Source organism: Oryctolagus cuniculus, chromosome 5, assembly GCF_964237555.1.
Source record: "Oryctolagus cuniculus chromosome 5, mOryCun1.1, whole genome shotgun sequence".
NCBI classification, from domain to species: domain Eukaryota; kingdom Metazoa; phylum Chordata; class Mammalia; order Lagomorpha; family Leporidae; genus Oryctolagus; species Oryctolagus cuniculus.
Genome location: NC_091436.1, coordinates 25,374,873 through 25,401,538, shown reverse-complemented (window position 1 = coordinate 25,401,538; position 26,666 = coordinate 25,374,873). Strand labels below are relative to the sequence as shown.

Below are 26,666 nucleotides of genomic sequence, written 5' to 3'. Positions count from 1 at the left end.
TTTTAAACTTGTTTTTGAAAAGAAACTGCTCAGCCTTCTTCTGAGTGTACCTTGAACTCTCAAAATTTGCAGTCTGTCACCTGCTTTAGCTTCCAGCATTAACTGAGCAAGGGAGGGCAGTTTATCTGCTACTGCTGTCAACTAATCCAGGAAACATCTGAGATCCTTTTACCACATTCTAGTCAGTCCATGGCCTAAAGTATCACAGGTTCTCCACTGTTACCATTCATTTCCAAATGGGAAATTTGCCTTAGATCCAAATCTCCCGACCAACTTCTTATCCCTGATACAGTAATTTAATGTGTCTTTACAAATCCCGGCAGATTTCCTTCTGACTCTAACCTCATTTCTCTGTTTTGAAGCAGCCAGGTGGAACCTCCTCTCCTCTACTCCCCTTCCCTCCCATCCCCAAGAACTTGAATATAAACAGAACTTAAACTATTCCCACCTTCTAAGGTGGTGATTCCTACGGAAGAGTGTTCTTCTCAGCATTTTGCAAATAGTGTCTTTCATTGTCTCCCTAAACCTCTGCTGTTGTCCAGTGCCTGATTCTGTAGCTTCCTCTTTTACCAGTTTTCATCTTCACTTTTCTCTCTGGCAGAGAAGAATAATCAAACATTTTTTATAATCCTTTCAGAAATGGCTGCTTTAATCCTGTTCTCTGCAACTTCACTCCTAGGCCCTGACTAAGACAGCTTTTGGCTCCGAGGAAACCTCTGTGAACTGTACGACTGTGAAAACAGATCCTATATTTGTTGTTCAAAACTAATTAAATAGAATAGATTTCAAAACATCGGAGCTCATCAGAGCCTCACAACTCAAATACATGGTTTTATGAAAGGGAATGCATACTGGTCTTGTAGAGTTGCCCAGAAGCAACTTCCGCGACTACAAAGATCAGAATAGGGGTCTTTATGTGGCAACCCATGTGGAGAGTTACTAAATCCTAAATCAGGAGATAGGCCCTAGTTCTAGGTTTGTCCTGGTCCATAAATGACCTGGAGGAGTTTTTGAGGTCCAGTTTGAGGCCTAGCTTCCTTATCTATAAAACTGGAGTAAGTTACTGATTTTCAAATGATGGCATTATTTTTAGCAATGCAACTCAGTTTTACAGTGAAAAATAAAACAGAAAATAGATGCCTGTAGCACTCTTTCAGTTGAAATAATGGCCAGAGACCTGGAGTCCCACACCCTTTATCTCCTGTAACTTTCCATTTCTCAGAGCTGTAGAGGCTGACCCTAGGAGCCCTCAGACTACGCCCTTATTCTGATGTGATCATTGATACACAGACAGACCGAATGCTTTCCCAGCTCTAAAATCCTGTACTTTTCAGGGGTTAAAATATAGGTCATTCTAGGTTTAGATTGAGTAAAGTTAGATCAAGAAAGGAGCATGGGGACTTGTCCTTGTGGCAAAGCCTGGCATTTGGGGGTTTCAGAGGGTGGAGAAGCAACGGCCTCTGTGTGCTTGACCTCACTAGGGCAGCCATATGTCATGGAATTTTCGGAATATGAGTAATGGCTCAATTGTTCCTTTTGGGGAGCACTTCCTTCCTTCCTCTGCTATAGATCTTCCCACATTACCTCCTTTAATCCTCACCACCAACCTCATTTTGAATTCCTTACCCAAATCCCAGTCCAGCTCGGGGTGGGAGCAGTCAGGTTAGGGACCGTTGCTGTTGCTTCTGCCAAGGCTTCTCAAAGCTGGCCCTTTCTTTTATTTTAGGTTCCAACTTGTATGCTACCTTCTACAAACAGTCTTTGACTACCCTAACTAAAGATGTTGAGACTATCCTGTCTTATTTAATTCACAGCATTGGGTACTATCTGCATAAATATGTAGTTTGTTAGTTCAATATATGTTCACTTGTACGTATATATTTTCTGAATTCCTCTGCATGCACTGAAATGTGAACTCATGGGGAGTAGAGACGTTGGAGGTCTTGTCCTTTGCCGGACACCCTGAGAAGTGTCTTTCTATAGCAAAATATGTCCATAGTGAATGCTTCATTCTGGCGAATGGATGAATGAGCAGGAGAGATGGCTGATATCGTCTCCATCATACAGATGAAGAAGCCAAGGCTTAGAGAAATTTGATTGTCAACTCTAAGTCACATCACCAATAAGCAACAGATCCCAAATTCAATCTTGAGTTTAACCAAAAAGCAACTCTTAACTCCTGTGCAGGCTGTGCTGGTGGAACCATTTCCTACCCATGTGCATCTGCGAGAGCACTAATAAGGTAACGATTTCAGTGGTGATGGAAACTGTGACACCATTAATTGCTTACGCTGTGTGTGTTTACTGGATCTCTGCTTGACAGCCAGCAGAGTACCTACCCCTCAGCTAGCAGCGCATTCACTGTTGCAGACCTTTTTTTTGTTCACAGTTTTTTCTTATCTTGAGCCAAAATCTGCTATCAAGCATCTTGCACTCACCCATCTCAGTTTTTCCCTCTCTAGAGAAGCAGAGTGAACTCTTCCTATGCTTCCAGCTGGGAGAAGAAGTGGATGGCAGTAGGGCAGACCTGGTCTGGTTATCTCTAGTTTCTCATGAATATGCAAATCCCTAGTAAGGTCAGCATCCCCAGGCAGGTAAAATACAAGGTGGTTTACTTGCCTTGGCTGTTTTAATGAGTATTGTGTTGTTTAATCTTAATTAATAGTGATATTCCTTTTCTTAGCTAGTTTATAAGTACATCTATTAAGGAAATTGGGCCCTCATTACTGACTTTGAGTGATTAGTTTTATCTAGACAAGCTGTCAAGAGGTTTTCATTCTGTATCCATTCCTACCCTCCACACTCCCAACCTGAATGTGATAAAGACTGATAAGGCAATGAGCTCCTGGCAACCAAGGACCAGTATGAACCTGTTTAATTCTTTTCTTTCCGGTCTTTGACTCCAGCTGTTGGCCTTTGAGAGCAGTTTTTGTCCTAGCTCCACCATGAGCCTTCTGGTCTCCACTCTAGCGCTCACCCCTGAGAATATTGTCTGTATTTAAATCTTGTGTAGCCCTTAACTTTTATCAAAACCTCAATGTTTTTTTGTTCAACACACAAAGAAACATATGATAATTGCAGCTAATGTTTTGTATGCTCATGAGCCAAAAACTATTCAAATTCCCTTCGTGGATTAGCACATTTAATAGATAATAGCAGGTCTTAGGAAAATAGAATAAACCTTTTTTTTCATTTCATGTATTTTAAAAATTTTCCCATAATTTGCACTTCCTGCTGTATTCTCTGTTCCTCAATGATATGACTGATTAGATGCAGTAGTTCACGTAAAGTGCTTAAAACAGTGTCTGGCGTATAGATTTGGGATTCAAGAAGTGTTAGCTGCTCTCATTACCATATTTCTCTCTGGGTGCTGAGCAGAGTCAGTATTTTTGGATCTAGACTCACAGTGGAGCATGCAATTTTCTTGCTTAATTGAACACACTGTACTACAGTAGATGGAATGATAAGGTACAAATAGCAACATGCCACAGCGCCAGAGATCTGGAATCAGGCTTCATCGTTGCCATTTAAAAGGTTATGAAAACTCTAGAAAGCTCCTCACTCCTGAGAGCTTTAATTTCTCATTTGTACATGAACTGTGGAACTTGATGATCTCTAAGACCCCTTGTCTGCAGTGTACCTTCCTCATGTTAGCCCAGTTTCTATTGCTATAACTGAATGCCACAGACTATGCAACTTATTAAAAAAAATACAGAGATTGATTTAGCTCATGGGTTTGGAGGCTGGAGAATTCAAGAGTTTGTCATTGGCATTTGGTGAGGGCCTTGTTGCCCATTGTAATGGTGAGACAGCCAGCGTGTCACCTCTGTTCTCTCTTCCTCTTCTCCTGAAGTCACTGATGCCATCATGGGACTCCATCCTAACAATCGTATCAAATCCTAATTAATCCCCAAAAGCTCCATCTTCAAATAAGAAGACATGACCGATCTTGAGTCTAAGTTTCCAACACATGCATTCTGTTGCACACCTCATCCCATAGCATCCTTCCACACAGTTCTCTGACAAAATATGAATTTCACCACAATGAAGATTACATTTCTGCTGTCTTGGTATGTTAGAGGCCCACATCACCGGAGTGCAGGGTGCTTTAGGAAATGCTTAGTGAGGAAGACAGAAAAGGACACTCTTCTCTTTGAAAAAAAGACATTGACTTATTTGAAAGACAGAGTGGCAGAGAGAGCACGAAAGATCTTTCATCCTCTTGTTCGCTTCCCAAATGCTAGCAGCTGCCAGGTCTGGGGGCCAGGCCAAAGCCTCGTTTCCAATATAGATGTCAGGAGCCCAGGTACTTACTTGGGACATCTTCTGCTTACTTCCCAGGGACGTTAGCAAGAAGCTGGATTGGAAGAGGAGCAGCTGAACCAGCACTCTGACATGGGATGATGGCATTACAAGCAGAGGCTTAATCCGCTTAATCCACTCTGCCACAGTGCTGGCCCCAAGGACTCCCTTCTAGCTGCTCCTCCAGCTATCAGCAACCAAATGCCCACAACAGCCAGTGCTGGACCAGGACAAAGCCAAGAACCTGGAAACTCAACCTGAGTCTCCTCCTTTGTGGGTGGCAGGGACTCAGTTGGGCCTTCGCCTGTTGCCTCCCAAGTACACAGTAGCAGACAGCTGCAACTGAAAGTAGAGCTGAGACCCTAGCACAGACATTCTGATATGGGAATTGGGTCTTAACTATTGTGCCAAACCCTCCTTTTCTCCCTCCCAAGACTGTGAATTTTATCCCAGCTCCAGTACTCTTACTACCTGGTTCTGTAGCAAAATCACATTGACCTTCTCTGAGCCTTATTTTTCTCATTTGTCAAACTAGAGAGGGGATTACAACAATTTTCTTCTGAGTTTAAAACTCACCACTACGGAGTTCTTTATGTGAGAACAATACTTGTATGAAGTCCTATCGACAGAAGAGCATTTTGTCTCTCCTTCCTCCTTTCTTTGCCAAATGTAATGTGAATTGGTGTGGAAAAAAAGTATTCTGCTGTGAAAAGGTTCATTCAGCCTTTTCTTAATAGATGGAGTGGTTGGTATTTCTGCTGGCTTCTGAAGTACATTACAAGTCACAATCTGGAAAAAGTTCCAAGGCAGCGCCAAGGCTTCCTGCTGGATTTGGATACATCTTTAGGTCTTACTCTGCAGCTCATCCTTAACAACTGACAAAATATTTACTTTGCTCGGTACAGAAAAGGGTAACATTTTCCAAAATATTAAACTAGGTTGGATTCAGAACACAGACAATGAGGCAAAAAGTTGGACCTCTGTCCTTAGCCATGTTGTTGAATCATTTTCCAGAGTGCCATGAGAAACCGAACTTTGGTAGATGTTTGTGCTCCAGGGTAATTCTGAAAAAGGCAGAAGCCAGTCAGCCTCTGGGTAGCACACCCACTGGTGTGCGGATCAGCAGTTCTCAAAGTGTGGTCCCCAGACCAGCAGCGTTGGCATCTCCCAGCCACTAGTTAGAGGTACAAAGTCTCACAACCTCCCAGACCCATGGAACCAGAAAGTGTCAAGTTGTATCCCAGCACTCTCTGCTTTCATGAGTCCAGCAGGTAAACAAACCCATTTCTGATGCTGCTGAAGTTCAAGAACCTCTGGTGTAGGCCCATGAAGGCTGCAGGTGCTCGTTATCTTTCCATTGAAAGAGGCAGTGAAAGACTGGTAACTAAACTTCTCATTAATAAATTGGTATTTTAAGTCTGTGCATGTTCTTTTTTTTAAAAGATTTATTTGTTTATTTGAGATAGAGTTAGAGGGAGAAAAGACACAGAGATTTTTCCATCCACCGGTGTACTCCCCAAATGAACACAACAGCTGGGGCAGGGCAAGGCTGAAGCCAGGAGCCAGGAGCTTCTTCTGAGTCTCCCACATGAGTACAGGGGCTTAAGGACTTGGGCTATCCTCTGCTGCTTTCCCAGGCACATTAGCAGGGCGCTGAATCAGAAGTAGGGCAGCCAGGACTCAAACCTTCACCCTTATGGATTGCTGGCACTGCAGGCTATAATTTAACCTGCTGCATCATAGCACTGGCCCCAGTCTTTTCATGTTCAATACAGAGCTTAAGTAATATTTTAGATCATTGTTGATTGAACTTGTGGATATGGGACCTGTACATAAGGAGGGTTTTCTGTGTTGTTTAGAATAGTGCATCTATGCGTGCTTTTGTGTATAAGGGAGAAAGGAATATAAGACACGGGTAACTGTCAGATTGCTTCATTGCCTCAATGGGTCAGCATTGTGATTTCTGACTTATGTTATACCTCATAAATTTTCTTTTAATGAAGACAATTTTTATTATTTTTATAATGTAAATCAATTTGAAAGTTGGGGGAGCCGGCGCCGTGGTTCACTAGGCTAATCCTCCACCTGTCCTGGTCGGGGTGCTGGATTCTGTCCTGGTTGCTCCTGTTCCAGTCCAGCTCTCTGCTGTGGCCCGGGAGTGCAATGGAGGATGGCCCAGGTCCTTGGGCCCTGCACCCGCATGGGAAACCAGGAGGAAACACCTGGCTCCTGGCTTCAGATCTGCGCAGCGCACCAGCCACAATTCGCCGGCTGTAGCGGCCACTTGGGGGGTGAACCAATGGAAAAAGGAGGACCTTTCTCTCTCTCTCTCTCTCTCTCTCTCTCTCTCTCTCTCTCTCACTGTCTAACTCTGCCTGTCAAAAAAAAAAGAAAAGAAAGTTGGGGTATTGCTTTTTGAAAGACTGCTTTCTCCCCACCCCATTGCCTCCTCCTCATGCTCAAGGCACTGATGTTTGAGTTATACACAGGGTGTTCAGAAAGTTCATGGCAAATGTGTATTATGAAAAAAAAAATCTACATGGATATCAAATTCTTAGCACCAAAATAAATGTATCTTTTAATTCCATTTTTTCAAACTTTTTGAATTTCCCTGGTATCTGCATTTAGGATAATAAAAACAGTGCAATTTTGTTTCATTGGAGGTAGCTAGTAATTTTGATAAAAAAAAAAACTGATTGCACTTTAGAAAAGCTCTCTTTTGATCTGAGAGTGGAAAAAGTGGACAAAAATTGAGTGACTACAACTTATCATTTTCATTTAATTTTTCATAGATTGTGAATTATTTTAAATTAAACTAGTAGAAATTAGTCACCAGCTTCGAGAAGTGATTACCATTTTAATAATTTTAATCTTTCTAAAATTGGAACTAATTTCCATAGGAAATTCAGATCACCCTTGTACCATCTCCTGCTCCTCCCTCACATGGTGTGGCTGCCCCTCATTTGTGTCACCTGACTGGCCACTGCAGGCATCTGCGCCGTGACCTTTGTTCTGTGGTCTCATGCTTGGCTATGTCATTGTGTCCCAGGGTTTCTACTCTTGCATCTGTTCATTTGGAAGATACACAATTCTGTAGCAAGAGTGTGATTTCCCTCCTGTGTTCCAGCCAGTATCTCCAACTGCTTCCATGTCCTTCCAGTACCTTAGAGACCACATATCCAAACCAGAGCTAATCTTTCCCCCCTGCTTTTAATCATTCTGACATCTCTATCTCTTTAATGAATTCCTTCTGTTCTTTGCCCTCTGTAACCTACCCTTAAGTCAGGGGCCGGAAACCAGGTACAGTAGAAAGTCCACAGGTTTGGACTGCAATGATCTGTGCTCACATCCAGTCCCTGTCTGCTACTGGTGCCGTTAGGCAACTCATTTCTCAGACCTTCAGCTTCTTCATGGGTAAACTGGAGGATTGTCTTGAGGAGGAAAAGGGGAAAAGTATATCAAACATGCTTGTGTAATGCGTTATCCAAGCCAGAATACATCCAGGGTGAAGGTGGCCATTCTGAGTAATTATTCCATGACAACCAAAAAAACATAAACTTAGACTGGCAAGCCAAGCAGCATGGGTGCTCCTCCTGTGCACAAGGGGACTCCATAAAGTTCTTGGAATGTCTGTATTAGTAAAAAAAAAAAATCTATGCATGAATTTCTGAAATATTTGCACCAAAACAGCAAATTCCATTGTTCTGTGAACTCTTTGAAGGACTCTGGTGAGTCACATGTAGCAGGCCCTTTGCCACCCTGCCTGCCATAGCCCTGTGTGTCTCCATGCTTGTGTTCCCCCACCCCCACAGCTGTTCTCAGTCTCTTCACTGAGACCACAGCTATGCTCTCCTGGCCTTCCACCTTCCTCTTTAATATATTCTGTGTACTGCTGCCAGATCAGGCTCCTGAAACCACATCATTTAGACCACTCGTTGCCTCAAGACCCTTCAGCAACGCCCCACTTAGTGAAGTTACCCCTCCCCAGCATGGCATTTAAAATACGTCCGGTTTCACTTCAGTAGATTTTCTTTCAGACTTGAATCCAAGCGCTGTCCTTTATCTGCACTGCGTTTTTGGCAAACTTGGCCGCTTCCACAGCTGCCTTGTCTTCCCTAGTGCCTTGCTTGTGCTGGCCTCCCTGACTGATGGAGCTTTCTGCCTCCACCTGTTGAACTCCAGTGTTTTTTACACTGAAGGTTGGCCTCTTCCAAAAACCTGTCCTGTCCTGTCCTGTCCTGTCCTGTCCAGTGAGAAGCTCTCCCGTTTCTTCCCTAAATTCCCAAGCAATTCTTCCTTTATATTCGAGGGTACTTGGCACTCTCTGTTTCACATTGTGGTTAATCAGATTTGTATCTTAGATACCCCACACAGAAGGGAAGTGGGAGGCAGAGAATACATCTGGTTCATGTCGCTTTGCTTCAGATCTCTCTCACATAGAAGCTCAGCAAATATTTGTTGACTGAATACCTGACAGTGAAAGTCACTTTTGATCTGCCAGTGATTAAACACTGCTGTTGCCTCCTCAAGTAATCAAACATTTCTAAATAATATGGCAAGTCTTCTCCTTGATTTTGCTTCTTTTAAATTAAAAGATTAAAACCATTAATCAGGGGCCAGCATTGTGGTGTAGTTGGTAAAGCTACCACCTGTGACAGCAGCATCCCTTATGAACATCAGTCTGTGTCCTGGCTGTTCCAATTCCCATCCAGATCTCTGCTAATGGCCTGGGAAAAACAGTGGCAGATAATCCAAGTATTTGGGCTGCTGCTACCCACAACCCACATGGGAAACCTGGAAGAAGCTCCTGGCTCCTAGCTTGGCCTTGCCCAGCCGTGACCCTTGCGGCCGTCTGGGGAGGGAACCAGTGGATGGAAAACCTCTTGTTCTATCTCTCCCTCTCTCTTTGTAACTCTGACTTTCAAGTAAATAAATGAAGCATTAAAAAAACATTAATCAGTACTATAAACCAGTTGAATTATGAGCAAAACCATTAAGTTGGTGAGAGTGTATAGTTTTAAAACTGTACACAACTTTTTTGCTCCATTTTCATGTTGATGATATGCACCTGCTGGCCCAAAAAGAGAAGTTTATTTAATAATATGGAAAAAAAGTCAAAAACAGATTTTATATCTGTGTATAATAGAGATTTGGTATCTGTATGCAATTAGGAAATACCTAACAATTGATCTCTTAGACTGCCTCTCCCCAAACTCTGAAATGTACGAGGTAGGGATGGGCAGTTCGTGCAGTGGTTAAGATGCCACTTGAGATATGCACATCTCATATCTAAATGCCTAGGTTTGAGTCCCATCCCTGAACCCTTCTTGTTCTCTGCTTCTGAACACCCTAGGAGGCAGCAGGCAATGGCTCCAGTATTTGGGTCTCTGCCATGATTTGGGAGACCTTGATGAAGTTCCTGGCTCCTGGTTTTGGCTTGCCATAACCCTAGCTATTGCAGGCATTCAGGGAGTGAGGCAGCAGATAGGTGATCTCAGTCTGTCTCTGTCTTTCTACCTTTCACATTCATAAAATGTGTTAGAATTTTTTTAATGTGTGAGGCAATTTTGTCTTTTTCCTTGCTTTTATTTCAGTATGAGAAACAAGTTTATAAATAATTTAAGGTAATGTGATTCTACTGTGTTCTTTTGTATATTTGGTTTCACAACTGCTATATGGTCAATAAAACATACAGATTTTTACTAAGAGGACATCTGTGGTTAAGGGAGTGGTTTTTATCAATTAAAGAAATTGGTTTCAGATCTCTTTAAAGAGAAAGCTACTTGTTTATAATCATTCAGAACTGCTGGTAAACCTTGGGTAGTGGCAATGGCAAGGAACCAATGGCTGCCATTTTCTGACTTTGCCTGTTTTGACACTGATCCACTTGTTTGATTTACAGAAGTGTTGTAGTGTAGTGAAGTCACATCTTTTCAATATTGTCTTAAAAATGACTGTTCTGGGGGCATGCATTTGTTCTAACAGTGAAGATGTCCCCATCCCAGATCCCAGTGCCTTGACTTGGATTCCAGCTCCAGCACCCAATTCCAGCTTCCTGCTGATGTGCATCCTGGGAGGCAGTAAGCGATGGCTCCAGTTACTGAGTTCCTGCCACCTGTGGGGAAGACCTGGATTGAATTCCTAGCTCCTGCCTCTGGCCTGGCCCATTACTGGCTGTTGGTGAATAAGCCAGAGGATGGGAATTCTCTCTGACTCTGTCTCTTTGTGTGTGTCTCAGAGAGAGAGAGAGAGAGAGAGAGAGAGAGAGAGAGAGAAGAGAGAGAGAGAGAGAAAGCACTCTAGGTCCCCGTCTCTTTAACTTTTTAATTTAAGGGATTTTTTTTCATTGCATTAAATAATTGCTCAAGTAATTCTGTTAACTGCTGTGAATATTTTTATCCATGACTATTATCTCAGTGTGGGTTTTTAGAAGTGAAAATATAGGCAATTAACTTTTATTGAATTTGAAATGCTTAGGTCTCAGAATTAGCATAATTTTATGAAAATTATATAGAGACTGTTAAACTTAGGTGGTCATTAAAAAATTAATAGAGTTACCAGGGGATAGTTAGTTCACATCCTATCTCAGGGGGTGCTGGGATGTCAGGCAGGTCACCAGGCATCTTATTTCCATAGTTAACCTAATGCCTTACAGAAAGATAATTCTCTATTGGAACTTCTGTTATTGAATTAATTAAAACTCTTTTTTAAAAACAGTTTTATTTATTTATTTGAAAGTCAGAGTTGCAGAGACAGAGATCTCCATCCACTGGTTCACTCTGTGGATGGTTGCAATGGCCAGGGCTGGGCCAAGCCAAACCCAAAGCCAGGAGCCAGGAGCTTCTTTCAGGTCTCTTATGTGGGTAGCAGGGGCCCAAGCACTTGGATCATCTTCTGTTGCTTTCCCCAGGCTATTAGCAGGGAGCTTGTTGGAAATGGAACAGCCAGGACATGAAATGGCACCCATATGGGATGCCAGCATTGCAGGTAGTGGCTTTACCTGCTACACTGCTATGCTGGCCCTAATTAAAACTCTTGGATAAAAATAAAAGATTTCTCAGAAGTAAGAAGGCTGTCCTGGAAAAAAAGAATTTTACCTGTATTGTTACTTGATTTATCAAGAAAGATGCCTAGGCTGGCGCCGCGGCTCACTAGGCTAATCCTCCACCTTGCGGCGCCGGCACACCGGGTTCTAGTCCCAGTCGGGGCGTCGGATTCTGTCCCGGTTGCCCCTCTTCCAGGCCAGCTCTCTGCTGTGGCCAGGGAGTGCAGTGGAGGATGGCCCAAGTGCTTGGGCCCTGCACCCCATGGGAGACCAGGAGAAGTACCTGGCTCCTGCCATCGGATCAGCGTGGTGTGCCGGCTGCAGCACGCGGGCTGTGGTGGCCATTGGAGGGTGAACCAACGGCAAAAGGAAGACCTTTCTCTCTCTCTCTCTCACTGTCCACTCTGCCTGTCAAAAAAAAAAAAAAAAAGATGCCTATTCAATCCTTGTTGTGCAGTAAGTACAAGGATGAAGTGTTGAAGAAACAGCAGGAAATAACCAAGAGCAGCACCTGCATCTCATGGTGAGGAGTGGTCCTAGCTGTACCAGTACCTCTCCTCATGCCCCTTGTTCACCCGTATTTGGCCCAGTTGGCATGAAAGAGGAAGGTTTTAGAAAGCAAGAGTGAGACTCTGGCCCCAGAATCAGCCCTAAAGCCATTCGGATCTGGCTGAAAAGCCCATGAGAGTATTTCAGGCATGGAAAGCCAAGACACTCTGGCAAAAAACAAAAAACAAAAACAAAAACAAAAAAAAACAAAAACACACACACACACACCTAAATGAAAGATCTCTGTGAGTGAGATCCCAGTGGAAAGAACAGGTCTTCAAAGAAGGAGGTACCTTTCTCTGAAGGGAGGAGAGAACTTCCACTTTGACTATGACCTTGTCTAAATAAGATAAGAGTCAGTGAACTCAAAAGGCTTCCATAGCCTTGGAAACTCATTGTGGGGAGCAACTCGGACTAGACTAAGTTACTGGAATTAAGACTTATTCTATGCATCTGCTCTCCCACAATATGGCGCTGGGAGAGGAGTAAACAGCTTCTACCCAGCTGCCTCTCACCAACTTGACAAGCTGCAGGAGCTGCTCCTGATTGGAGGAGAGCAGCGTACTCGGCGTGTGGGTAGCAGAGTTGGGATTGGTGGAAGAGGACTATAAAGGAGGAGAGAGACAACATGTACCAGGAACACCTGAGGAACATCTGAGCAGCCCCCGAGAGAGCCGGCCAGCGGTGTGCTGCTCCCCCGCGGAAGTGGGGAAAGTGGCAGGGGGAACCGCCCTTCCATGGAGGTGGAAGGGTCGGTAGCCAACCCGGGAAGAACCAGCAGCAAACCCGGGAAGGGCCGAGCAGACGAAAGAACAGCGCAGGGTCCTGTGTCGTTCCTCCACGAAGAGGGGGAGTGACACTCATGACTGGAGCATAGGGAGATTACTGATGCCATAAACAGGAGTGTCAGTTTGTAAAGTCAACAACAGGAGTCACTGTGCACTTACTCCTCATGCAGGATCTCTGTCCTTAATGTGCTGTACATTGAGATTTAATGCTATAACGAGTACTCAAACAGTATTTTTCACTTTATGTTTCTGTGTGGGGTACAAACTGTTGAAATCTTTACTTAATGCGTACTAAACTGATCTTCTGTATATAAAGAAAATTGAAAATGAATCTTGATATGAATGGAAGGGGGGAGAGAGCAGGAAAGGGGAGGGTTGCGGGTGGGAGGGAAGTCATTGAGGGGTGGGGGGAAGCCAATGTAATCCATAAGCTGTACTTTGGAAATCTATATTCATTAAATAAAAGTTAAAAAAAAAAAAAGCAAGAGTGAGTGAGAGAGACTGGCGTTGTTCTGCAGTAGGTTAAACTGCCTTTTGCTATGCCGGCCATCTGTATCTGAGTGCCAGTTCAAGTTTCAGCTGCTCCACTTCATTGCAGTGTCCTGGTAATGCAATTGGAAAGACAGTGGAAGATGGTCCAAGTGCTTGGGCTCCTATCACACATGTGAGAGACCTGAGTGGAGTTCCAGGCTCCTGGCTTTGGCCCAGGCCAAACCTGGCTGTGTGGTCATTTGGGGAATGAACCAGCTGATGAAAACCTCTGTATTTCTCTCTCTTCTCTTTCTTTCTCTCTCTCTCCCTCCCTCCCTCCCTGCCTCCCTACCTCCCTATCTCCCTCCCTGCCTCCCACCCTCCCTATGTGTGTGTGTGTGTGTGTCTGTCTGTCTGTCACTCTGCCTTTCAAATTAGCTAATTAATTAATGTTTTTTTAAAAAAGAAAGCAAGAGTGAGAGATACTTGTCTTAGACTATTTTGAATTTTTATACCAAAATACCTGAGGCTGGGTAGTTTATAAAGTAGAGATTCCATGGCTCTACTACTAAGGTTGCAGGAAAATCTGAAATAGCATGACCTTGTCATCCCGATGAGGTCTCACTGGCTTCTTCATAGCATGATGGAAAAGCAAGAAGAGAACAGGCTGCATGCAGAAGAGGCTTGTGTGCAAGCAAAGAGGCAAAAGACCAAAGAGATTGCCAGGTTCATTCTTTCTATAATGACCCCTCTCATGGGAAGGAATCCCCTTTTACCAGATCTGATTCATTCCACTGAGGCAGCTCTATTTATGAGGATGGAGCCGCCACAATCCAGGTATCCACTGTCCTATGCCCACCATACTGGGGCTGAGCCCCCTGCACATTGATCTCTGGGGGATTCACCACAGCATATTCTTTAACCCTCCTTGACCCTGAGACTTGGAAAAATCTAAACTCTTGATCTAACAGATTGTAAAATTCAGGGAAAAAAGGCAAAAAACAAAAAACACCAAAACCAAGGTTTGTACATCCTGAAATACCTCAATAATCATGCAAGGGTCGTGTCCTCCAATTGTAGACCCAAAGAGCTATGAACTTTCTAGGACAAATTATTTTTTCAACATGGCAAACCCCCACAGATGTTTTTCAACAGAGTTCTTTTGATGTAAGAACCAAAAGCTTGCTCAGCTGCCTTAAGTGATGGAGTCTTGCAGGAGCTGGGGGGTGGCCTGGTAGCCGTCTACTCTTAAGGATCCACAGGCCCAGGGACCCAGGACGAGCCAGGAGCCAGGACCTCAGAAGAGCTGAGCGTAGGGAGAGCAGAAGTGCATGTGCATGGATCTTCCCAGGTATTCCACACTTGTGTGACTCAGCAGTTCTCCCAGGACCACCACCATCTGGTAGGTGTCTGTTATCAAGCTTCCTAAACCTGCTGTGTTTCCAGTTTTTCCTCGTTAGTGTTTTCAAATTTTTTTTTTACCAAAAATATATTTATGTTTTTGAAAGGGATATTGACAGGGAGGGAGGTAGAGAGGTAATGAGAAAGAGAGAGAGAGAGAGCACTTCCATTTGCTGGTTCACTCTCCATATGCCCGTAACAGCCAGAGCTGGGCCAGACCAAGACCAGAAGCCCAGAATTCCATCCTGGTCTCCCATATGGGTGGCATGGATTTAAGTAATTCTCAGGCATATTAGCAGGGAGCTGGATTAGCAATGGTATAGCCAGCACTCAGATGCCCACCCCTCAAACCCTTTAAAGTAATGAAAATCTTTCCTCAGGAAACATCTTATATTTAATGGAGATAAAAGTTGAACTGCAGGGGCCTGCACTGTGGCCTCATGGGTAGAGCTGCTGCCTGCAGTGCTGGCATCCCATATGGGCACCAGTTCAAGTCCCGGCTGCTCCACTTCTGATCCAGCTGTCTTCTGTGGCCTGGGAAAGCAGAAGGTGGCCCAAGTCCTTTAGCCCCTACACCCGCGTGGGAGACCTGGAAGAAGCTCCTGGCTCCTGGCTTTGGATTGGCACAGCTCCAGCCATTGCGACCAATTGGGGAGTGAACCATTGGATAGAAGACCTCTTATTCTCTCTCTCTCTTCCTCTCTTTCTCTCTCTAACTCTGCCTTTCAAATAAATAAATAAATCTTTTAACAAAAAAGTTGACCTGCAGTGAATAAAGTGTCAAGGAGGCCTGGCTCCTTCCTGCTCAAGCAGCCCCTCCTCCCTAAACCAGGCCCCATTTTACCTCCGCAAAACTCAAAAGACCCTTTGGATCATGCCTTGAAAACTCTACTGTGCCCCCTTATCTTTTGTTTTTTGTCATGGATTACTTTTCTTCATGATCGTAGAGAATCTAGATTATTTTTGTACCAGGACTAATTAAATGCAGACTGAACTATTTGTGAATGAAGTGTCTGCCTCTGATCACATCCGTTGTGGCCGAGTTGAGGATGGGGTTAAATGATGCAAAAGGTGGCTAGGTAAGGTGGTCTTTTCAGCAGGGGTTGAATAAGGTGATGGCCCTTAACAGGAACCATGACTGCCATGTCTAATACCTGGTGGATATGGAGAAAGCATCCTGGTACCAAAACCAGGAGAGTCTGTGTATAGGCAGAAGCATCAAACAGCCATGGACAGGGTGGGCATTTGGTCTAATGATAAGGCAACTGTGTCCCACATTGGAATGCCTTGGATCAAGTCTCAGCTTCTGGCTTCCAATTCCAGTTTTCTGCTAATGTATTTCCTGGAAGACAGCAGGTGTTGGCTTTATTATTTAGGTCCCTGCCATCCATGTGGGAGACCTACACTGAGTTCCTTGCTCTTGGTTTTGTCCTGACTCAGCAGTGGCCATGAGGCTATTTGGAGAGTGAACCAGTGAATGTAAGATTTCTATTTGTCTTTCCATTTCTCTGAGTCTCTCTCCCTCTCCCTCTGTATCTCTCTACCTGAATAAATCAATAGAAAAAAATAGGCCAGCATGTAGGAGAGAAGAACAGCTGAGGAGCAGGAAAGAGAATGAGTAACCATGAGGAGAACTAAACCACATTTACTTGGGCCAATGAGAGAGTCTCAGGAGATGTGGACTTGGGCTTCCAATTACAAATAAAGAAATGATTGATGGCAAAGTGATTGGTCAGTCTCAAGGTAGTTGAGGCCTGGGGCACAGGAAAAGGAAAAATAACCTTCATCTTCATTTGTGTATACATGGACCTAGGTTGTCAAGTGTGAAAACGCTAACTCAGTCTCTGTTTAAGAGTACTATTCCTATTGCAATTGCTTTAGTGATGACATGAGATGTTACTTCAAAGGCTGTCTTTTTAGGCCTTAAAGGCTGGGACCTTTATGTAGTGTTGGGTCATGTCAGTGCCATGATAGAAGCCCAGATTTGGGGCCAATAGGAGGAAATGTTATGCCCCCATCTGTGGGAAGCAGAATGTGGCTCTCAGTGGCCTGTATCTCCAGCAGGGGCCAGGCCTGACTCCAGGATACCTTGAATTTTAAAGCATTGTAAAGAAAAACAGTTCTGTTTGCTGCAATTTTAAGAAAGTGCTTAAAAGCTCTTCATATTAACTATTCACGTTTGAAGACCTTTGCTTCCAAAAACGAATGAGTCTGAAGAGATTCAAGTTCTGATTCTGACACTGATGCCAACTTATTGTGCAGTTGTGTTCCACCTGCGTAGCTTTTTAGTCTCCCTTTCTGGAAAGGAGAATTCCACAACTAATGTATCCCAGATTGGGAATCCCCACAAAGCATTCCCACCACCCAGTGGGACAGTTGTCTTCTACCTTCTCCAGGGTTCTATCACAAACAGATGAGTACAGCTTGCTGGGAATTGAATACAGTAGATTTTAATCATGTAGCCTACATTTTCACATTTTCAATTTAGTGCTTTAAAACTTACCAGCACATGTAAACAATCACTAATGCTGCAACACCCCCAAGCACAGAGGGAATGCTGTGATGTCAATGATGTGTCTCCAATGGGTTGGACCACCGTGACATTGCCAACTCATCGTTCTTCTTTCACCAGATGACACCATCCCTACAGACCACTACCTCAGACAATTATCACCAGAGTAATGTCATTCAATTGCGTGTTTTCTTAATCTTTTTGTAATAAGTTCATTTTTGGATGCTTCTGGTTTTTGGACTCCCAGAAAAATTATCTCTGACTATAGTCGAGCAAGTATTTTGCTTGTTTATAGGCACTGTTTCATATGCAGCCTGTCCCAGTGACAAGACTTCATCATTTAGAGAGAAAATGACATTACATTAAACTCTACAGGGTATTTCATGATCTTACGTTATCTTTTATTTGAAGGCAATTTAAAAAGTAGTTCTAAGCTCACAGAGCTTTTTTTGAATTATTGTTGACTAGAGCTGCTAGCCCATCACATTCCTTCCTTTCTTTCCCTCTTATACCAGGAGATCAGCTTCTAGAAGCCTAAAATATAAACCTGATATGTCTCTTCCAGATTTTAAATCCTTTAATAGATCCCTTGGGAGTTTCCCAGTGCATGGTATGGATGTTCATAGTGATGAGTGAAATGATTTTAGGGGCATAGTAGCAAATGTTTTTACTACTTATACATGTATGTTTATTTTATTATGTAATAGGAAGAATAAAAACATGTTAAAATGAAACTGTAATATTCTCATATAAGATACTGTGTATTAACTAACATATATTAAGAATATATGGTTTCAAAAAATTTCATGGAATGTGTGTATTATAAGAAAACTAGGCTGGTGCTGTGGCTCACTAGGCTAATCCTCCACCTGCGGCGTTGGCACTCTAGGTTCTAGTCCTGGTTGGGGCGCCAGTTCTGTCCCAGTTGCTCCTCTTCCAGTCCAGCTCTCTGCTGTGGCCCAGGAAGGCAGTGGAGGATTGCCCAAGTGCTTGGCCCTGCACCCGCATGGGAGACCAGGAGGAAGCACCTGGCTCCTGGCTTCAGATCTGTGCAGCACACTGGCCGCAGCAGCCATGGGGGGTGAACCAGCGGAAGGAAGGCCTTTCTGTGTCTCTCTCTCTCACTGTCCACTCTGCCTGTCAAAAAAAAAAAAAAAAAAAAAAAAAAAAAGAAACAAAAAGAAAAAGAAAAAGAAAAAAAAAAACCAACCATACACAGATTTAAAGCTTGTGTTGCACCAAAATAAACATCTTTTAATTGCATTTTTTTCTGCGATCTTTTTGAAGTATTCTCAAATTATGCATTATAATTCATGATCTTGGAAAAATCACTTAAACCATTTGGGCTTTAGTTTCTTTGTAAAAAAAAATAGGATTAAAAATAAATGAACTGCCACCTAGCAGAAATTTCTTAAAGAAAATTCCTGAGCATAATAGTATTATATAAACCTTAATAAATAATACAAACATAAAGGATTATATTTCACCTTTATATGTTTCACAGTAAATACCATGTGTCCATTATATGCATGTTGGGGAATAGATGAATGAATTCTATTGATGAAATGACATTTAATTAAGCAAACATTCCTAGAATGGTGGTGCTTGGTGCTGAAGTTTTGGGGAAAGTGCTTTGACCTTCAAGGAGCTCAATCATGATAGAGCCTCATACTTAAAGAGTAGATTCTAATATAAGGTGGTATACTAATGTTAATACCTATTCACTCAACCAGGAAAGCTTCCCAGAGGAGGTGATTCTTATTTAAAGCCTTACAGAACAAGGACAAAGTATCTTAATGGACAGAAAAGGGCTGCTTAGTGAAGGGAGTATATGGGCACAGCTGTAGACTGGCATCATTCAGCAGAAAGAGAATGCAAGTCACAGATCTGGGTCAGGTTTAGCAAAAGTACGAAGAATGTTTATTTTAATAACATGTTATACTTAGTTCAACAAATCCTAAATATTATCATTTTAGGCAAACAATATTTAAAAATTCTTGATTATATACTTTTTTTTCCTTTTTACTAAGTCTTTGGAATCTAGCATGTATCTTATATTTACAGCACATGTCAGTTTGAACCAACCACATTCCAAGTACTGAACTAGTGGCCATTGTATTTGACAGCACAGGTACTGATGGCAAAAGAAAATCCCAGAATTCTAAACAAGGTGCGAGTTCTTTGATTTGCCTGTGTACAGGTTGCATGTGGGTAACTGGTAGGAGATGAAAGGGAGATGGAGTTAGATAGCAGGCCACAAAGACTGTAGACATCAGGTTAGGGGAGTCTCAATTTAATCATGAAGGCCTTTAGCAGCTCTTATTGGCTTCGCATATTTTATGTAGCACTAATTGAACGTTTTGAAAGATTGTGCTGGTAGCTATGTGAAGGATTGATTGGGGAGACAGGGTGCAAAGAACATTGCTGGTATTTTTCAGTCTATTGTATTTCTTTGTACTTTATGAAATTTTCATATATGCTATAGCAATTAGTTGACAGTGTTGCTCATTTTTAGTGTTTTATGAGTGTTTATAATTCTCTAGCCCTTTGTGAGAATTGAAGGCAATGTGAAAGAGGAACTAAGAGTATCCGGTTGTAAGAAAGAAAAAAGTTGGTTTGTAAACAGCATTAACGTTAGGCCAGGCAGCTCCTGCGGGGCATCCTTAGTCAACTAGACCAAACTAAACCATACCACACAGGCAGTAGACAAAATGCTGGTGTCCAGGACAGATGCTCTCCATGGTAAGGTGAACATACCTTTTTTTTTTTTTTTTTTTAATTTATTTGACAGGTAGAGTTACAGAATAGTGAGAGAGAGAGACAGAGAGAAATGTCTTCCTTCCATTGTTCACTCCCCAAATGGCTGCCATGGCCAGCCCTGCACCGATCCGAAGCCAGGAGCCAGGTGCTTCTTCCTGGTCTCCCATGCGGGTGCAGGCATCCAAGCACTTGGGCCATCCTCCACTGTTTTCCCTGGCCAGAGCAGAGAGCTGGACTGGAAGAGGAGCAACCAGGACTAGAACCAAGCGCCCCAACCGGGACTAGAACCTGGAGTGCTGGTGCCACAGGCGGAGGATTAACCTAGTGAGCCACGGCGCCTGCCCCTGAAAGGTAATATCTCACCATCCCCCACATACCTGCTTTCCCAAGATGCTTCTATACCAAAATTCTAGAAAGCAGTATTTTCTCTTTGAATTCAAAATTGATTTTCTAGCCGTCATTTTTAAAAAAGGAAAATGTCTTGAATGGTTTACTTTTTTGTTATCATAAACTTCTTAGAATTAAGTTTTTTACTCCCTTTTCCCTTTATGACAGAAACAAAGCTTCCTGAATTCAATTTATTTTCCTCAGGATCGCACATTTTACAGGGTCCTTTCCTCTGCTTTCCATTCCTTCTATCTGCCATTTTGTTCCATGTACCCCCATGGGCTCCATTGGTTTCTAACCCTAAATCTTGTGTATCAATAAATGCCTGTGTGTGGAAGGTAGAGCAAATGAACATAAAAGCCTATACTGTTGGTGGGGCTGGTGTTGTGGCCCAGCGGGTTAAGCTGCCACCTGTGATGCTAGCATCCCTTATGAGTGTTAGCTTCAGTCCTGGCTGTTCTTCCCCCTCAACTCCCTTCTCATGCGCCTGGGAAAGCAGTGGAAGATGGCCCAAGTGCTGTGACCCCTGCCACCCACATAGGAAACCTGGATGGAGTTCCAAGGCTCCTAGCTTCAGCCTGGTCCTACTCTGGCCATGGTGACCATTTAGGGAGTGAACTAGCAGATAGAAAAATATCTCTCTCTCTCTCTCCCTCCCTCCCTCCCTATTTCTCTCCCTCTCCCCCCACTTCTTCCTCTCTCTCTGTTACTCAGCCTTTCAAATAAATAAATCAATATTTAAAAAGAAAACCCACACTTTCTTGCAGAGTAACGTGCTATTCATGTCTCTTCTTTCTTCTACTTTGTGGTAGCTTTGGGATCTGCAAGGAGGAAGGCCTGTACTTCCGGGAATGGAGAAGTCCCTACCTGAACTTGCTGGGAAGAAAAGTCCTTGTCAAGGTCCCTGCGGGTGCCTAAAGGTCAACCAGTGAGGATCAGACCGGCCTCAACCTTTAACTCCCATGCCCTGAATCTATAAAAGGAGCTCTCCCAATCTCTGACGCGCGACTTTCCCGGCCCGCGGTCTGTTGCTCTGTTGGGACCGCGGAACCTAACCTCGCTGGGGAGCGGAACCCCAATAAAAGCCTGTGAATGAATTGATTCGTCTGCCTGGGAAGATTTGTTATGCACCAGACACCTTGCACTTTGGAGGCTGTCAGGCCCCAGCTAGGCCTCCTGAACCAAATACTGCTATGTAAATTGTACATGAAGCAGCCAGAAACCTGGGAGACCACAAATGGAGCAAGGTGTTCCATCCCTGAAGTCTGCCCCCACTCCAGGAACTACCCACTCTTGTTCCTGCAGCCTAGAAACTGGTTGAGGTGTGAGGTGATTCCATTGATCACCACCTAGAGGTCTGGACCATACAGGTGACTTTATCTGGCACTAAAAACATTTCTTAGTTCAATTTTAAAATCCAAAATCTCTTGGATTTGAAAATCAAAGTCTGGCTGGGATTGCATGATATTGGTTGATAAATTTATTTCACTTAAAGTAGAGCCCAGGAAACTTGAGGAAGTGAACACTATTTACATATATTTGGGAAACTGCCTTAGGCTAGATGGCAGTAAACTGTTACTCTTTCTCCATCAAGTACAGAGTTTACTGAGTCAGTAAATCATTGCAGAAGTCTTTTCTTTCTTTCTTTCTAATAACAAAAGAATCCATATTGTATTAGATGCTGCTGGGAGCCAGCCCTGGCCTGACTGGCTCTTGTCCATGGTGCTTGATGGGCAGGTGGTGATGCTGTAAAAATTACAGATTCCCAAAATACACCTCTGCCCATCCTGCAGGGGCTGGGGAGGACAGAGAGACTTGGACTTTGACAGTTGGTCCTATTCACTGTTAAATAAAACACTAGGTAATTAGCCTTTTCAAAGGTCAAAGATTTCTTTTCATGATCTATTCAACTTTCACACATGCATACATTATCATAAAAGAAGAAAAAGTCATTTTGCTTCACAGGAAAAACTGCAACAGTGCAGTAGCCCTCTGTTGCTTTTGTCAATTGCCTTCTTTGAAAGGTAGATTAGAGTGATTAGTTATTATGCTTTGAGTTTTCCAAAGGAGCTTCCCTCCCCTACCTGGTTGGGAACATCACATGCCTTTCTAGAGCTTTGTTTCAAAAGAGAAAAATATTGATTAAATAGTGACTGGGAGTTCTCTTTATATGGAAAAAAAGGAGTGTGACTACTGGAGAAATAAGTAGGAAGGAGGGAAAAACCCAGCCAGCCAGGGTTGCCTGATGTGTTCTTCTTTTTTTTTTAATCTAGTATTTCCAGTTATCGTTTTTTGAAGAGTGATTAGTCAACTTTATTCCTTTAGTTTAAATATCTGAAGAGTTTCTTGAGAAGAGAAATGTCTACCTCAGCTTACAATTAAGTTCTCTAAGTTCAGAATCAGACAGTTGGGAGATAAGGATGAAATGAATTTCTATCAGTGTGTCTTGGAATGCAGCAAAGGGATCATTCCCCTTGAGCTCCATTGCCCTTTTCTGATGAACTAATTATTCATATCCCTACATGCATTCATATATTCATTCAGTCAGTCAGTCTTCAGTTGTTGACCGAGGACCCATTAAAAATTAGATGGGGTACAAGGTAACAGGGATTTAAAGATGAACCATATATGAGAAGCTGGAACTCTGGTAGCAAAAGTAGGCTGGGAAGTGGTTCTATCCATTGTACATGGTAGGACATGTGCCTTATAGAGTCCCTATAGTGCCTATAGTATCTACAAAAGGGATACTATAAGGAATTTATTTTGTACCTGGTAGGTTTTTTTTAAAAATAGGATTTAGTATTTCATTTTATTACTGCAGGTCTCTGTCAGGGCATGTGCCATGTGTTTCTGTAATGATGATAGAACAAAAAATTCTGGAATTTTTACAGATGCTGTTTCAGTTTTTGTGTGTGTGCATGACCAAGTTTTATAGAATAATATCAGAGGAAATATGGAGAATACATATATGTCTTCAAGATTTTCCCAACTAGCAACTAAACCTGTGCAAGAGAAAGGAAGTTTGTCAAGTAAGCATATCAAATAAGCTTCAAGAATGGAAAGCAGTGGCCTTTTTCTGCCAAATGCCTCCCCGGTGAGCTGTGTTCCCAGGCTCTTCATCTCACTCCCTCCTCCCTGGATCCATTTGTAGGAGAGAAAAGATCTAGGTTGGTGACTGAGGAGCCTAATAAAAGACAGATTAGCAAGAGAAGAGCTTATAAATTTCTTTAACTCCCAGGAGCGAGTGTTCATTAGGAAAACTAAGGACCTGAAGGAAAAGGCAGATCTGTGCATTTTTTGTGCTGGGTTTGATGGAAAAGTGGACAGTTGTGGGGAAGTCTGATTGGGTACATGTAATGGTCATAAACTGGAGGAAACCTGGCAAGGTTGGTTTGTTCAGACTCTTCTCTATGTCTTTGAAGATAAGGATGTTCCTTTCATCTAGGGGTGGGGGTGTTGTGTGGGGCAAGGTGGGGGCACATCTCCAATGAGGGTCTTCTGACCTACTTTAAAGGCAGGTCAGAGAGTCCCTCCTGGGTTTTATTGTTGGTCTCACAGAAGAAGGGTAGCAGGGAAGCTGAGAATGAACTTCCTGCTTCTGCCCTTTTCTCAAATCCCTTCTGTCTAAAATACTCGCGGTAGTGTGTCGAACTCCGTTACATTTTAATTTCTTGTAATCAACAAGCCCAAATTGAAGTGGGAGGCTTTGCCAGACCAGGCTATTTTGGGTTAGTTGCTCCTGGGAAGCCATTGCAGGTCTTACAGGTTGTACCCGTTCTCTGGAGTAGAGCGTGTTCAGCTAGTGTCCCTCCTGGTGACCTTCTCAGCCATCTGGGCTGGGACCTACGTCTGTCCTGCTCAGCCCAGCAGGGCAGGGCTTCTGCCACGCGCCTGCAGATGCCTCATTCTGACTGCCCGCCTGTGACTCACGCCATCTGTTGGTAATTTGTCGTGGTTGTGGAGTCAGGGGTTTTCAAAGCATCCCATCTCTGGAGTCTCTCCGCGAGGTGCACTGCCTGCGATTTTTCTGACACCCTCTTCCCAGCCTGCCTGTGGCTGGCACCCAGCTCCGAGTCAAGCTGCCTTGAATGTTATGATGCTGTTCTTCACGCTTTAGAGAGCCTCACACCAAGTTCCCGCCCCTCCTTGGAGCAAGTTACACCCATTATGGGACTTGTTTGAAGTTCAGCCAAGCTGGCAGCCAATGGGTTCCACTTTTACTACCTCTAGCAACAGTGGGCTCTCATCCTTAGTGTCACTGTGCCATCTGCTTGGCTTTTTCCCTCTGCAAACTGTGAACAAAATAAGCCACCTAAACCCAAACTGCCCCCTTTCAACTCAACCGCGTTTGCGTCAGATCTGCCTAAGATGACCCAGCTTTGTCAGTTCTAAACCACATTCCTTTTTCATACCTCCTGAAGAATTTTATTTCTACGCAAAGTAGAGACAATAATAGTAGCTAATATACAATGGTACTTCAAAAAGTTTGTGGAAAATAGAATGAAAAAATGTTTCTTTTGGTGTAAAAATTTTCAAGATCTGTATATTGTTTTTCCATAATATGCATTGCCAATGAACTTTTGCAGACACCTGTATGCCTGGATTTCCAAACTTTTTGCATCAAAATGAATTCATCTTTTAATTCTGTTTTCTAGAACTTTTTTCCATGCCAGGAATTGTGCTGCATGTTTTATGTTATGATTCTATTTTACCCTCAAAGATATCCATGAAGAACTACCTGTTATTATCCTTATTTCTGCAAATGAGGACAATGGAGTGAGGCAGATGAAGTGGCTTACCTTGCTACTAGTAGCTGATGAGCCTAAATCTAAAGCGTAGAGCCTGGGTCCAGAATGTAAGAGTTTGACTTTTTATACTGCTTCGCATCACTTGATCTTAATAATCCAATATTCTTGGTATTTATAATCTCAATGCCTTTGACAAACAAATTTGTCTCTGACACTTCAAATATGGCATCATGCATCCATTAACAGTTCCTGTTCATTCATATACCCAACAAATGTTTATTGAACATCTGCTGTGTTCTGTTTTTTGAGTTGAACCCTGAGGACCCAGTGATGAAGTGACTTCTTATGTACCTTATAAATGTAGTTGGGGCTACATTTGTTCATTTCAGAATTTTGTATAAGGAACCTATGGAATGCAATTACTATCTAAGGGACTGCAGCTATAAAACAAAAAAGGATTTATCCCTGAACTTCTATAGGAAAAGCTCATAGTTAAGCTTTCCAGTACATTGGATCTCTCCAGGGGAGAGTAGGACTCAGGAAAGCTGGATACTAGTTCCCGTGAAATATTGTGAAAGAAAAAAGAGGTAAGCTTGAGTTCATGAGAGAAGCAGCAAAAAGAGCTATAGGAAATAAATCAACCAGAAAACTTTTGGTTGCAAGGAATGGAAAATAAGACCAATGGCTTAAAAACTTAGGATGTTATTTTCTCGTATAAAAAGAAGTCAAAGGGTAATATTTCTGGTGTTATTTCAGTTGCTCAACAATGGCACCCACTTTCTTACTATGTTTCTGATCTCTCACCCTTAGGATGTTGGCCTTTCATTCCCAAAGTTATTACCTTCTTGTTACAAATGGCTCCCGTTCTTCCCAGAATCCCTTTGTGTTGTGTCCCAAGCAGAAAGGAAGCCATGGGAGAAAAGATTTTCTTCCTACTGTGCTACTTGATTTTGTTCTTGGTGTCCCCCCCCCCCCCCCTCTGGATAGGGGATCCTTTCTGAACCAACGTCACCTTTTATCTCATTGGCTAGAATGGGGTCATATATCAAGCCATAAACTAATCATAATCCATTCTTTGGTGGTGGTGGTGGGGGGGGGTTCTTCTCTCTGTTTTATTTTATTTGTAAAGAAGAAAATGAGTAGGCAGTTAATTGTGTTTGCCACAGATGCATAGAAATAGACATGCTAACAATGATGGTTTAGCCTTAGGAAAGGCTGGAGCCCTTGAGGAAACTGTAATGAATGGGAATTCTCAACACATTAATACTAGGAAAGATTGGTTTTGGAGCAAAACCATTGTTATCCAAAAAGATTTTGTTACTAGAGGAAATTATCCCTAGAAGTGAATGGTAGGGTACAAGATTACCACTAAGAGACTCATGAAATCCCCATGACTAACTTGTATTTGGAATGGAGAAGGCCCAGCTACAAATTCTCTTTCATCTTCAGTTCAGACACCATAAAAGTTATTGCCAGGACAGATTGACACTCACTGGGGCACCGCAAAAGAACCTCAGACATCCAAAAGTGTTCATTGCCCTGGGCACTGTGATATAAAGATAACTAAGACACAATCTACTTATGGGCAGAAATCTTAGCTATCTATGCATTTCCAACTGTAACTGCAGTGTAATAAATGTTTACCAAATCTATGCCCAGAATACAGTTGGAGCACTAGGAAAGGACTGGCCAATTTTGCTCAG

General features: G+C 42.9%; 1 protein-coding gene across 5 annotated transcripts in view; it reads left to right on the top strand.

Moving 5' to 3' along the window:
* Positions 1-26,666, top strand: part of AIG1 (androgen induced 1) — a 356,709-nt gene that overhangs the window by 186,203 nt on the left and 143,840 nt on the right. The window contains exon 4 of one of the 5 annotated variants that reach the window (XM_051855318.2): positions 21,028-21,312. The exons of the other annotated variants lie outside the window; for them this stretch is intronic. Coding sequence (XP_051711278.1) covers positions 21,028-21,147 — 120 coding nt within the window. The 3' untranslated portion in view covers positions 21,148-21,312. Of the gene's footprint in view, positions 1-21,027; positions 21,313-26,666 lie in introns of those variants that run through there. 5 annotated transcript variants of the gene reach the window in all.